General features: G+C 39.4%; 1 protein-coding gene across 4 annotated transcripts in view; it reads left to right on the forward strand.

Moving 5' to 3' along the window:
* LOC127448554 (diacylglycerol kinase eta-like) overlaps positions 1-15,526 on the forward strand; it is a 145,624-nt gene that overhangs the window by 2,601 nt on the left and 127,497 nt on the right. For 3 of the 4 annotated variants that reach the window (XM_051711185.1, XM_051711188.1, XM_051711187.1), the window contains exon 1: positions 46-399. In XM_051711185.1, coding sequence (XP_051567145.1) covers positions 112-399 — 288 coding nt within the window. In that variant the 5' untranslated portion in view covers positions 46-111. Of the gene's footprint in view, positions 1-45; positions 400-15,526 lie in introns of those variants that run through there. The other variant, XM_051711186.1, reaches the window with a different exon arrangement.

The raw sequence follows: 15,526 nt of genomic DNA on the forward strand, positions 1-15,526 counted from the left end.
TTTAGAAAAAGAAAATGCACGGTACCAGGGCAGGAAAGTTTTACACTAGCTCATTTACAATATTAGAATAAGTTGTCTGGAGGTGCGCTTTCGGCAGACAAGCGCATAAGCATGACGGCTAAGAGAGCCGCTTTCCAGCCGCTGTCCACCTCTCGCATACCGGCGGCGGAGAGGAAGGGAGCGGCTGAGCGCGTTCATAACCCGCCGCACTGTGACTGCTCTTCCCCGCAGGAGCCGGAGAAACCAGCGGCGACCGCGTCAGGGCTTCACCATTCCGGCATCGGGGCTGTCGGGGGCTCGGGGGCGGTGGTGGACGAGTCCTCCGACAGCGATGGAGAACAAGAAGGGCCGCAGAAACTCATCAGGAAAGTGTCAACCTCCGGGCAAATACGAAGCAAGGTAAGACATGCTGTAATATATTTGAAGCCGATGCATTTAGCTGTTTAAGTCTAGGCCAGTGTAAGCAGCTGATAGTGCTGACTTGCACACATGCATGCTAGAGATCTATGAAGAGCTCAAACACTGATCTGTTCCAGCTTCAAACATCTGGAAGGATGGATTAGAAATTGATGAGGAATGTTACATTGCTTGTGCCACAATACAATTTTTTAAAGTGAAAATGCAGTAATGCAGCTCAGTCAATTGTGTTCCCTTACTTTACTAAGTTTTCAACCTGTTCATATACAGTCAGGGCCACTTGTTGAAAAATCTGTTTCTCAGGAATGTGGGCCTTTTGGTTTCCTTGATCACTTGTCTTTTTAATAGCTATAAAGATCATACTTTAATAAATTATAAAATGCTCACACTTTATTTTGTACCTCATGGTTCTCACACTTATACTATAGTGAAAGTGCACACATGATTAGTAAAACTCTTTCAAGTTGTTCTTGTCATATGTAGTGAGTGCATGATTTTAAATGAATGGCATTTGTCTTTTTTAATTTAAAGGTATGATCTTGTTTTCATTAATGAGGACATACTTAGGGCTAGTTTTAACATGCGTCTTAAAGGGATAGTTCACCCAAAAATGAAAATTCTCTCTTCATTTACTCACCCTTATGCCATTCCAGATGTGTATAACTTTCTTTCTTCTGCAGAACACAAATGAAGATATTTAGAAGAATATTTCAGCTCTGTAGGTCCATACAATGCAAGTGAATGGGTGCCAAAATATTGAAGCTTCAAAAATAACATAAGTCAGCATAAAAGTAATCCATATGACTCCAGTGGTTAAATCCATATCTTCTGAAGCAATGTAATATGTGTGGGTGAGAAACAGATCACCTTTACATTCTTCTTCTTGTGTTTTTGGTGATTCACATTCATCTTGCATATCGCCCCCTACAGGGCAAGGAGAAGAATTTCAAACAAAAAATGACTTAAATATTGATCTGTTTCTCATCCACACCAGTCATATCATGTAAGAAAATATGGATTAAAACACTGGAGCTGTATGGATTACTTTTATTATGCTTTTATGTGCTTTTTGGAATGTCAGAATTTTGGCACCCATTCACTTGCCAAATTATGGACCAACAGAGCTGAAATATTCTTCTAAAACCTATAATTTGTGTTCTGCAGAAGAAAGGAAGTCATACACATCTGGGATGGCATGAGGGTGAGTAAATGATGAGAGAATTTTCATTTTTGGGTGAACTATCCCTTTAATATTTCCATGCCTGTATAAACCCATTAAATGCAATCATGGTCTTTGATGGATAAATTAATGAATGGTAATTGAAGCCTCTTGATTCTGCACTCGCGACTCACTTGGCAAGAGGACACCTCAGCCGTCTTGGCCCATTTTAATCATATGAACTCTGTTAAAGGAACTGTGAAAAGTTCTTCTTTTCTGACCAGAACAAATCCACTTAATTATTGAGTGCTGCTCTCCACCCCCTTACATTATTTAAGAAGGCTATATTTAGAGGCTGCCTGTTCTGGATGTGGAAGGGACTGATCTTTTGTGATGCTAATGAGCTGTCAGTTCAAACCACAGCACATGTGTAAATAAAGGAAACATTTTACAAGTTTCATTCAGACATATAATTTCTCCTGTCATTAGTCAATGTGTAGGCTACAGCTATTAATGAATCCCAAGTCCATGTCACTAATAGAATAGAAATTACAACACAAATTTAATTGTTTGAGATCTTTGGTAGACAGGATATATATATATATATATATACTTACAGTATATATAGACCTGTTTCATGTGACGTCACTGTATGATTGCACCGTCATGTTTGTGACCAAAATTCCATATGCCTTCAGTATGCTGCGTTGTGGGATGCGACAAAAGCCGGCGAAACTTTTGTTTCTATTTATAAATCTTGAAAATGTGCTATTGCTGTTTACTTACCAGAACCAAAATGTTATTTTTCTTTCAATAAAGTTGTATGTTTCAAGTGCATGACTTCATTTTGCCAAAGTCAAGCTGCGATGGAGTGGGGAGAGTGGGGATAAAAACACTTCTTGGTTTTTGCTCATTTATTCAATCATATTATCATTTCATGTGTCATTTAAATTTATTACGTAATAAAGTCAGATACAGTTAAACTGGAAATACCCATAGGATGATGTTAAATTCATAACACCCAGATTGTATAAAGGTATGTCATCATAACTGTAATGCATTAAAATAAATAAAAAGCACTATAATGTAAATATTAAGTCCTATATCCTACTGTATATTTAAAGTGTATATAATAATGTTAGTCAGTAAACAACACATCATAAGACTATGAAGCACAGACTTTATTAACACCACCAGACTTGTAAACATATTAGTCAAATACACTAAAATGACTCGATTTTCTAGTTAAAAGTTAAAAGCAGCTCATACATTCATACAGACAGGCTCATCACAGATGTTTTGTAATACTGTGACCAAATCAGACCAGTAAACAACACAAACATTTTTAACTTCTGAATGAGATGTTTACGGTGATGTACCAATTAGCATGTGTACTCGCCGGTCATACATCAGACTCACCGGCGTACAGACATGAATCGTGGATAAAATACATCTAAAAGTAAAATTTGGCAATATTTGTGCTGACTTCAGACCTGTATACAGTTTTCCTGGGACTTGGTATGGATCAAAAGCAATCTTTTGACGTTTTTGTTGATATAGTTACTGTATAAGGGTGTTTCTCCATTCACCGCTATTGCCTCCTTTCACTGATGGTCACAAATATGGCGGCTGCAAGGAAAAAATAATGTGACTGAAGCAGGTCTAATCTAATAGGATATATATAGATAGATAGATAGATAGATAGACGGATAGATAGATATAGATATATATACAGTACCGTGCAAAAGTTTTAGGCACTTGTGAAAAATGTTGCATAGTGAGGATGTCTTAAAAAATAATGCCATAAAAAGTTTTCATTTATCAATTAACATCATACAAAGTCCAGTAAACATAAAAAAGCTAAATCAATATTTGGTGTGACCACCTTTGCCTTCAAAATAGCACCAATTCTCATTGGTACGCCTGGACACAGTTTTTCTTGGTTGTTGGCAGATAGGATGTTCCAAGCTTCTTGGAGAATTTGCCACAGTTCTTCTATCTATTTAGGCTGTCTCAATTGCTTCGGTCTCTTTATTTAATCTCAGACTGACTCAATGTTCAGTGGGGGGCTTTGTGGGGGCCATGACATCTGTTGCAGGGCTCCCTGTTCTTCTATTCTAATCTTTTCTATTTGCAAAAGGAATGTTCGGGAGTTTAAAATGTATATTTCCTATTGACACATTAAAGCTGAAGATATAAATAACCATCTTAGACAAAGCTTTTGTGAAACATCTTACGTGCCTAAGACTTTTGCACAGTACTGTATTCACTACCGGTCAAAAGATTTGAAACACTTGATTGAAATGTTTCTCATGATCTTAAAAATCTTCTGATCTGAAGGCGTATGCTTAAATGTTTGAAATGAGTTTTGCAGACAAAAATATAATTGTGCCACCATATTAATTTATTTCATTATAAAACTAAAATGTAATTAAAAAAAAAAAGTTTTTGAAATTGATGACTTAAATAATAAAGAAAAGCAGCCAATATGTGCCCAACATAGATGGGAACTCCTTCAATACTGTTTAAAAAGCATCCCAGGGTGATACCTCAAGAAGTTGGTTGAGAAAATGTCAAGAGTACATGTCTGCAAATTCTAGGCAAAGGGTGAATACTTTGAAGATGCTAAAATATAACACAGTTTTGATTTATTTTGGATTTTGTTTAGTCACAACATAATTCCCATAGTTCCATTTATGTTATTTCATAGTTTTTATGACTTTACTGTTATTTTAAAATGTGAAAAAAATAAAATAAAATAATAAAGAATGAGTAAGTGTTTCAAAACATTGACCGGTAGTGTGTGTATATATATATATATATATATATATATATAGTAAGAAAATATAATAAGGATTCATAAAGACAAGAAAAAGAGAATCATGCATAATTTTTATTTGCCTACAGAACTAATTTAAACCTTTTAGCATTTAGAGTAAGCATAAGCCTTTAGATCAAAAGGTTTTTAAGATCGTGGGAAAAATACATTCAGTCAAATGTGTTCAAACTTTTCACTGGTAGTGTTTATGCTGGCCACCCTGCTCTCAAGATATCATTATCAGCTTCGGCCATTAAAAAACACATAACACTAGAAAGGACCTGTTCTAGTTGCCGATATGAAGAAGGTTCAACTCCTGTTTGGTGGGTTCAGTATTTATATCTTCTCTAAGCTTTCAACTCAGAATTGTCTGACAGCTGAGGAAGTTAATGTATTTTATCTATTCACCAGTGCATGCATAGTTATATTAGATTTCATTTGACTTATCAAATGAAGTGCTGGTTAGTGGAATCCCTACCTGTCAAGGTCAGTTCCGGTACCATGTGTTGTGTGACCGATCCCTCGTCAAAGGCAACAAACATAGGCAAAAATGTTTGAATGGCCAGCAAAGGGGAAACATGCTTTTTGGAACCACACGGTGTTGCTCCGTTATCCACCAGCAGGGACTAACGGGTTGATGCTAACCAGCCAATCCCCCCCCACCCTTTGCCTTGGTAACCCTGTGCAGCACACACTCAGGCCATCTGCATTCTCAACGGGAAGTGAAGGCACATACATCTAAGTGCATTACAGGCGATGGAGGTGAGAGAGAGGTGGGTGCTGTGTTTTTCTGTTGGGCAGTGGCCTGTGATGTGTGCAGATCAGCGCTAATGGAGTGTGCAGGTGCTCACTGCTGTTCCACCTTATTGTTTGCCTAACTTCACTCATCACAGGGATGGTCCCATCATGTGTCCTGCTTGTACTGTGACCACTCTCACTCACACACTTTAGGCACATCAAGAAAACACACCAAAGCTCTGTTCAAACCCTAGCGAGCTACCTTGCTGACTACTTCCTAAATAGGCAGCTGGCTTAAAAGGCAGCATCCAAACCATCATGGAACCTCATAAGTAAAGTGACAATCCCATTTGATGCAAAAAGTGCTCGTCATGGGAGACTTTACTCGCAGTTGATTTTAATAGTTGAATTTTAATGTTAGCATGTTGTTAAGCTTACAGTGTGATACTGTAATAAGCATAAAAATACATAGCACAAGTACTGAGTAAAATAATCCATTGTTAATTGTACTGAACTAAAGTACTTCGTAGTGTTGAATGAAATATGACTATATTTTATTTTATAATTGACATTTCTCTCAACATGTCCACCATCTTGGATTTAGTTTTTCATTTAATGTATGTTTATTAAATATGCACATACTGTATTAATAGAGAACTTTCAAAAAGATGAGGGTTTTTATCTGTTGAAATATCTTTATACAAAATCTTGTTTGCAACATATATTCATAATTAGTGTGAATAGACCTTCTGCGGTCACAATCACAGAGGGGCAGATCACTCCAGATGCTGTGGATCTCCTATCGTTGGAGTGCACTGACATTTTTCCAACCAAGACTACTTGATAACATAGTAACAACCCACTTCATCTTCATCAAGTTAATTTGCCTGTGGGAGCAGATTGCTGGATATGACAGCTGTGGCTTTGAGTAACACTTTAGGCCATGACATCAAAATAAACGAGTGTCTAATTTCAAAAGTAAAAAAATATATATATAGATATATATAGATATATCCAAAACAAACAAACTGTGCTATTTTGTGAAATTTTGAGTTTCTATAGCAACTTCACTGTTTTCATTTCCAGCTAGTTTTTTTCTCAACAGTCTGCCTATATGTGAATCCAGTTTTACAAATTGACAGTATTGGTAGTTTACAAAATAATGCAAAAAGATGTTGCTATTGGGCTTATATAGGGTACTGGGCAAAAATGCCACAGGAATGGACAAAAATACTCCAGAAACAGTATTTAAAATGTGAGGGGAAAAAAATGCCTTTTTTATTTGTTACCTCACATTTGATATAGTTCATAATATTCTATTTTAAGCCTATAGTTAGAGTGCCTCTTCAGACACTAGTGACCCATAGCTATCAGATAATATGAAGAGCTTATGAAGAAAAAAATAAAACTTATCTCTGATAGTAGGCTTTGGAATGTGAAAAAAAAGCACCCTAAACAACTTAAAAGCTTGAAACAGTGATAATATTACAATAAACCATATCAGATAGTAGATACCATAGTTTTATAATGTAACATACTGTAGAGACAATACTTTAAAATGTATTCTAGCTGAGTGTTTTTTGTGTTATGATTTTATTCTTTGTTTAGTGACACTTTTGTATTTGATCTTATAGTTAGCAGCCACAGTTGTTTCAATTGAAAATATATTTATGATGTAAATGGATAATATGCTGTTTTTAAATAATCATCATAATTGGGTACATTTATTACCTCATAAACGCTAAAATCCTCCTGGAAATCCAATAGAATTGCCCCTTTATACAATAAATAAATCACTGTTTAGATACAGTAAGTCAATTTCTGCTGAAATTATTTTATCCAAAATAATGCACAAAGATATATTAAAAAATATTCCAAAGATATAGGAATATGTAATTGTAGACCAATATATACAGGACAAAGTGGAATGTAGTGAAATTATCCTCTCTCCTAAAGGTCTGTGTCTCTTTGATGGAGTGGCTGTACAGACCTCAATGGGAGCTCTTAGGGTTCTTTGGGCCCAAGCTCTTTTGGCTGATGCCTTGTAATTTAGTGGGAGAGCTCAAGTGTATCAGAGCATCTGAGCTTCTTGTTTCCCCACATACCTCAATAGAGAAGTAACACCAGATGCTTCACACACACCAGCATCTCAGACCATTCCCATTTCTTCACAAACATGGAAACACCAGGAGGTGACAGCAGCTGCCCTGCCCTTTGCAGCAGCTTATTTAGAGCTTAAGACAAGATGAAATATATACCGGTAATAATATGTCTTTTATCTAAATGAAACAGAATATGTTTCCCTGGACTCAACACGGCCAAGTCCCCTCAACATGGCACCTCGAGCTCCGCCCCACCGTGAGGCCCCACCCGCCGGTACGTCCAACGTGATCATTCCCTTGGTCCCCCTCGCCCGGAGTTTGGGTGCGTGGCTCGCGCTTTCCAACCTGTCGCGATGGCTGACCCGGACCGTCCGACTCGGTTATGCAATTCAGTTCGTCAGGCGCCCGCCCAGGTTCAGTGGCGTCCGCTTCACCTCGGTGAAGGGCGAGAACGCCGCTACCTTGCGTGTGGAGATCGCGACCCTTCTGCGCAAGGGCGCGATAGAGCCTGTCCCTCCTGCCGAGATGAAGAAAGGGTTCTACAGCCCTTACTTCATCGTACCGAAGAAAGCTGGTGGGTTGCAACCAATCCTGGACCTGCGAGTACTGAACTGGGCTTTGCACAGACTCCCGTTCAAGATGCTGATGCAAAATGCATTCTAGCGAGCGTCTGGCATCAAGATTGGTTTGCGGCGGTAGACCTGAAGGACGCGTACTTCCACATCTCGGTCTTACCTCGACACAGACCCTTCCTGCTGTTTGCCTTCGAAGGCCAGGCGTACCAGTACAAGGTCCTCCCCTTCGGCCTGTCCTTATCCCCTCGCGTCTTCACGAAGGTCGCAGAGGCAGCCCTTGCCCCGCTAAAGGAAGTGGGTGTCCGCATCCTCATCTATCTCGATGACTGGCTAATCCTAGCTCACTCTCGAGAGTTGCTGTGCGCACACAGGGACCTCGTGCTCCGGCACCTCAGCCGACTGGGGCTTCGGGACCTCTCTGTAGTCCTTCGGGGTCTACGGGGAGCTCCCTTTGAGCCCTTGGAGTCAGCTGAGCTTAAGGCACTCTCTTTGAAGACTGCCCTCCTGACTGCACTCTCTTCCATCAAGAGGGTTGGGGACCTGCAGGCATTCTCTGTCAGCGAATTGTGCCTGGAATTCGGTCCGGGTTACTCTCACGTGATCTTGAGACCACGACCGGGCTTTGTGACCAAGGTTCCCACGACCCCTTTTAGGGATCAGGTGGTGAACCTGCAAGCGCTGCCCCAGGAGGAGGCAGACACAGCCTTGGTGTTGCTGTGTCTGGTGCGAGCTTTACGCATTTATTTGGATCGCACGCAGAGCTTTAGAAGCTCCGAGCAGCTCTTTGTCTGCTTTGGTGGACAGCGGAAAGGAAGCGCTGTCTCCATACAGAGGATCGCCCACTGGGTCATTGACGCCATCGCGATGGCATATCAGGCTCAGGATGTGCCACCCCCTGCGGGGTTATGAGCCCACTCTACCAGGAGTGTGGCGGCCTCCTGGGCCCTGGCCTGTGGTGCCTCCTTGGCAGACATCTGCGGAGCAGTGGGCTGGGCAGCACCTAACACCTTTGCGAGGTTCTACAATCGCCGGGTTGAGCCGGTCTCGTCCCATGTATTGGCAGGCATGAGCAGGTAAGTTCCGGGACAGCTGGCCGGGAGTACCGCTTGCACATAGCGCCTTTCCCCCTTCCTTGAGGTGAAGACGCGCACTCTTTACTCCCAGTCGTGTTCACAGACTGTGATCCCTGGATGACTTTCCTCCTTAGCCCTCTGGCAGTTGAGTTACGGTGAAACTCGCTGCCGGCCCAGTACGTGTGCTAATGAGGCCCTGTACTGAGGTAGATGCTCCACATGTGCTGGTTCCCCGAAGGCAACCCCATGTGATATCTTCTGCAAAATCATTTCCCTGTCTGTAAACTGCGTCTTCCTTGGGCAGAGGCCCCTCTGCCCCTGGTCACCATGCTTTGTAGAAACTCCTCCCCCTTCGGGTAGGACCTACCATGAGACCTCTCCACATGACATACTTCTGACAAGACTCAGTAAGACCATGTGACTTATTCCACTCAAAATGGGTGTGGTCTCCGCGGTGTCTTCCCCTTGGGAGGGACACCCCCCGATGTAGACATGTATGGCTCCAAGTCGGTTAACAAATTCCACTCTTTTTGGGGAGAAAAAAAGAGGAAAAGAGGCCTCAGCTGGGCTAGCTTGTCCCTATTGTTGGGCAGTCGACTTGTTCCTGAAGGACCATTCGCCGCTCATAAGAGCGTTGGGGGAGGTTATGTGACAGCCTGGTGTGCTGGCTACAAGGCACACAACGGTCTGCCCGTCACGCACCGCCAGTTCAAGTAACACAGTTCAGATAGTTGTGGCATTTTGTATAGGGACCCCTAGTGTCACTACATCAACACAACATCGAGTGAGTGACAGATAGGGAATGTCATGGTTACTTTCGTAACCTCTGTTCCCTGATGAAGGGAACGAGACGGTGTGTCCCTCTTGCCACAACGCTGAACTACCCGCTGAAATGGCCGGGACCTGGTCTTGGCTCCTCAGCACAAAACCTGAATGAGTGGTTGCATACCATCTCCTTTTATACCCATATGTCTGGGGGAGTGGCATGCAAATTCCACTCGCCAATTCCCATTGGCCTTTTTAAAAAAAAGCGGAGGTGTTTGGGGCTCCCAATAGTGACCCCTATGTCACTACATCGACACAACGTCTCGTTCACTCCATCAGGGAACAGAGGTTACGAAAGTAACTATGACGTTTTGTTATGACTGCTAAACCATAATACTGTAAGTCTTAGGCATCTATTCTCCTATCTTTTATTGACTGATGTAACTGATGATAATTAGATGCATATAATGGCACAGAATGGAGAAGAACAGAGCCGATATTGTGTTTAGAGTTCAAGTGATGCGTAGGCTGATAATGACCTACATGCCGGTCACAAACTTATGGCACAGCATTATTCTAGTACATTGCATTAAATAGAAGAGTAATGTCTGATTCATGGACAAATCATTATTTTGAATTTTAGCAATAGTCCCTTATTCACATTAAGCATAGATAAGCAAACGTTTGAATGTTAACCAAGTTTGAATATGTAAAAAAAAAAAAAAACAATTTTAACTAAATTAAATTTAATAAAAGCATAATAAAATGAAGTAAACATTCCCATAAGAAGTTATGGTGGGTGAGAGCAAACTATATATATATTTATATATATAATTAAACTGTGTCCTTAAGCCATTTTGCCACAACTTTGTAGGTATGCTTCATGGAGTCATTGTCCATTTGGAAGACCCATTTGTGGCCAACCTTTAAATTCCTGGGTGATGTCTTGAGATGTTGCTTCAATGTATCCACATACATTTCCTTCCACATGATGCCTTCTATTTTGTGAAGTGCACCAGTCCCTCCTGCAGCAAAGTACCCCTACAACGTGATGCTGCCACCCCCATGCTTCACGGAGCTTGCAAGCCTCACCCTTTTTCCTTCAAACATAACAATGGTCATTATGGCCAAACAGTAAATTTTTTGTTTCATTAGACCAGAGGACATTTCTCCAAAAAGTAAGATCTTTGTCCCTGTATGCACCTGCAAACTGTAGTCTGGCTTTTTTATGGTGGTTTTGGAGCAGTGGCTTCTTCCTCGCTGAGCAGCCTTTCAGGTTATGTCGATATTGGACTCGTTTTCCTGTGGATATAGATACTTCTCTACCTGTTTCCTCCAGCATCTTCACAAGGTTCTTTGCTGTTGTTCTGGGATTGATTCGCACTTTTTTACACCAAACTACGTTGATCTCTTGGAGACAGGGTGCGGCTCTTTGCTGAGCAGTATGATGGCTGCGTGGTCCCATAGTGTTTATATTTGCATACTATTGTTTTTACAGATGAACATGGTACCTTCAGGCGTTTGGAAATTGCTCCCAAGGATGAACCAGACTTGTGGAGGGCCACAATTTTTTTTTCTGAGGTCTTGGCTGATTTCTTTTGATTTTCCCTTGATGTTAACCAAGAGGAACTGAGATTGAAAGTAGGCCTTAAAACACATCCACAGGTACACCTCCAATTCAGTACACCTCCTGTCAGAAGCTAATTGGCTAATTGTCTAAAGGCTTGACATTTTCTGGAAAAGGCACAGTTAACTTAGTGTATCTAAACTTCTGACTCGCTGGAATTGTGATATAGTCAATTAAAAGTGAAACAATCTGTCTATAAACAATTGTTGGAAAAATTACTCATGTCATGCACAAAGTAGATGTCCTAACCGACTTGCCAAAACTATAGTTTGCTAATATGAAATCTGTGGAGTGGTTAAAAAATGAGTTTTAATGACTTCAGTCTGAGTGTATGTAAACTTCTGACTTCAACTGTATATTGTATACATATAAATATACAGTATATATATTGTTTAATACATAAAAAATAAACTAAACATATGTAATCATAAATACTAATTGGTAACACTTTACAATAAGGTTCCATTTGTTAACATTAGTAAATGCATTAGGTATCATGAACTAACAATTAACAATATATTTGTTACATAATTTTTTAATCTTTGTTTTTAGTTAATAAAAATACAATTGTTCATCGTTAGTGCATGCTAGTTCATAGTGCATTAACTAATGTTAACTAATACAACTTTTGATTTAAATATGTATTAGTATATGTTGAAATTAACATTAAGATTAATAAATGCTTAATAAGTATTGTTCATTGTTAGATCATGTTAACTAATGTTGGTAACTAAATGGAACCTTAAAGTGTAAAGTGTTACCAACTAATTTTAACTTTTTGAAACAAACAAAAACATTATGAAAACATTAGAAAGGTTAGATCTATAAACCTCTATTTATTTATTTTTATTTATTATTATTTTTATTTTTTTTCACAAAGAACAGAATGGAAGCAATGTTAGGTGTGGTGCTTTAGCAGGAGATCCAGGTGCACAGATAGACGGGAAATCCACGATAGCATCAGCAGCAAAACCCTGTCCTGATATCTGACAGGTTGTGTGATTGAGTTAGGAGGGTCTGCTGCAGTGGGCCTGAGTGTCCTGCTCTATAATGCATGAATGAGAAGCACTACTGATTCAATTGAGGAGCTGTGGGATGGGATTTGCCATAGGCATGGAGCATGCACTTACACTGCAGAGAATCCCACACCCACTTTCTCTTCAACTGTTACTGTGTTTTTCACACATTTAGGGAGTGCCATATGTACTGTGTCCTGTGTAAATTTGCCTCTATTGTTTTACCTTGCCATTCCCCTTTCTGGCCCTGGCATTAAAGGGACTGTTCACCCAAAAATGAAAACTCTGTCATCATTTTCTCACCTTCATATTGTTCCAAATCCATATGACTTTTTTTCTTCGGTGGAACGTAAAAGGAGATGTTAGGCAGAATGTTCAGTCACCATTCAGAATTTTTATTTTTGGGTGAACTCTCCCTTTACATCCATCTGAGATGATCCAGTCACAAGTGGACAGCACTAAATGCAGGTATCAAAGATTTGTGATCCCATCACTCAAATCACATTCGTAGGTAGTAAGAAATCATCAGACACCTTGACTGTATCTTATGTGTGAACACTCACACATCTTGATGCATCCCGGAGAGCAGCAAAGAACCACTTGATCAAATGATGGAGAAGTGTTAAAAGAGAGTGTTATAGGAGAGTGTTATAACCCGTAATGCTGTATATCCAGACAAGTGATGTACACTAAAAAAAGAACTTTCAGTATCTTCGTCAGTTTTACTCAATCCTCCCATATTCATATAACTCAAAAATTATTGTATCTAAAGGAACTTAAATTAACTTAGATGATTCAGCTTAAAAGTGTTGTCAGCTTTACTTAATCAGTCTGTGTTGGGACTACATGAATATTTTTTATTTGGTTTACTGAAGGTGGGAGAGAATTTCTAGTTCTCAGCATGATATTCATGGGACTCGACAGGGAGAGTAAATGTTAAAATTAAGTCTTTATGCAAGATGAATATAAAGAGGGAGACTTAGTGTTTAATGTTTTGTTATTTTGAGATTTAGAAGAATTTCTGTTATGTTATAGTTTTGGGGGTTACCATCATGTTGAATACATTTTGTTTATACTACATATTGCTTAATCCTTTTGCTGTGCTAACCATAGCATAGTGACCAAGTTGCACTCAATAATGCTTCCCACCAATATGTTTTCAGCATGCTAACATTTCCTGTCACTAGCTAGCATATCTTTTATTTAAGTTATTTTGACATGTTACATTTTGTTGGGTTAACTTAACTCAGTTAGGTTCCCTCTACTTGGAACATTTAAGTTAAAATTCCATGGTTATTTTAATTTAAGAAAACTAATTTCAAACATGTGGAACCACTATCCATGACTGAGTCAAGTCCAGCCAAATAGTTATTAGGGATGCACCAATACCACTTTTTCTCTTCCAATCCAATATTTAAAATCTCAGTATCGGCCAAAACCAGTGTTGTTGTTTTTGCATAATCAGATTTGAGTATCTTTGCCTCATTGTGTGAAACTAATTGGGGGTACTATTTAATATGTAAAGAAACACAAAACTCTAACTACACATTATTTCAATATAAATGCATAGCTTATTATTGACTTTTAGAATTTTAAAATACAACAGTTATACATTTCAGTCCTGCACCTTTCAACCCTTGTGCTTTTATTTTGACAATCTTAACACTCCAGGAAGTCATGGAAGTGTTTGTTTGTGGGCTACTTCACAGGAGTTTAATTCAATTTAAATTCAAATTCAATTTTACCAGAATTTCACATTAAAATTCTGGTAAAATGCTCCTCCGGTGCCATTTTAAATACATATTATAAGTGAACATCTACATCTGATATGTTGTTTGTGAGTAGCGCTCACATAGGAAAATAGCCGCGAGCTCTGAGGGCTGAAAATATTCGCGGCTGCCTCACCAACCTGTGCGTTATGTTTGTGTGTCAACAGAGCAGTGCCATTCACTAACGCGCTGTGCATGAATACTACCTGTGTATATTTACTTATTAAATGCAGCCTTTTGCCATTTATAAAGCTATTGAATGTCTTCAAGTGGCTTTGAATAAAATGCACGAGTCATATGGACAACTTAAATGGTGCTTTTGTGGTTCTCTGATGTAATTTTTGGAGCATGACACAGTAAGGAACATGACTAACACACAGTATCAGATTTGGATCAGGCTCGTCGGACCGATACCCCATCCGTCTAAAAACGTCAGTATCGGAGCCGATACCTATCCAGGTATACCTACCAGGTATCAGATCGGTGCATCCCTAATAGTTTTTTTTTTGAGTGTTCAAGCGGATTTTCGGCACAACTAGACAAGGCAACATAAGCTTTGAAATCATTGGATTATTCACTGTTTATTCATGACATCAAAACGTAAACAGTCATGCGCATAACAGTTGCGCATGTTGGATAAGCTGGTAAGAATGCTCCTGAAGATGTTTACATGCAGAGCAAAATTGCGGTAAAGGGTAAAAATTTACCTGTGTTGATCGTTTTTTGCTTAAGCCGTTTATGACCTTACCCCAATGAAGGAACGCAGTCTTTGCCATTTATATGACCACTCATGTTGTCAGCTTATTAAGCATAATTGGTGTAATGCACTCATTTAGTGTTTTTAAGTATGATACAAGAGATTTAAGTTATAATAATGGTGATAGTTAAATTCTGGTTGAGACTGCAAACCCTCTCTGAAGCCTTGTGACTCCAAACACTATCGCACTGTTGGAGATTCTACATTGGACAATAATGCTTGTATGTCATTGACATTCCATACATACATTTATAATTCCTTACTTTTTTCACAAGTCGTCAGTAAGTAAAGCATCATGAAGTCAATAACTCTTGGAGGAGACTAAGACAGACATGTTGTTTTCCTCATTAAGTCATAATTGTTATTTCCATTGTAATTGGCTCTTTTTGTGTATTTCCTGTCTCAAATTACCTTTTTTAACAGTGATTGATTGACTGGTTTGTTTTTTGAATTACCTACTCACTCAGCCCATCATACCCAGCATTCAATCTTTCAATAGATGCTCATAAAGGGACTACTTGTAGAATGATGGCAGAATGCATGTTGGTACATGGAAACACCAAACACTGTTTGGAGGAAACAGAGCGGTATTCACAGTCATTAGCTGTCTCTATAGAAGGCAGGCAGTGTGTGTGGGGGTCTGGACAGATTTGAAAAGGGGTATTAATGATGTCCCCTCCTCCCCCTCTCTTGCTGACTGCATAGCAGCT

This window comes from Myxocyprinus asiaticus, chromosome 11 (genome assembly GCF_019703515.2).
Source record: "Myxocyprinus asiaticus isolate MX2 ecotype Aquarium Trade chromosome 11, UBuf_Myxa_2, whole genome shotgun sequence".
NCBI lineage: Eukaryota > Metazoa > Chordata > Actinopteri > Cypriniformes > Catostomidae > Myxocyprinus > Myxocyprinus asiaticus.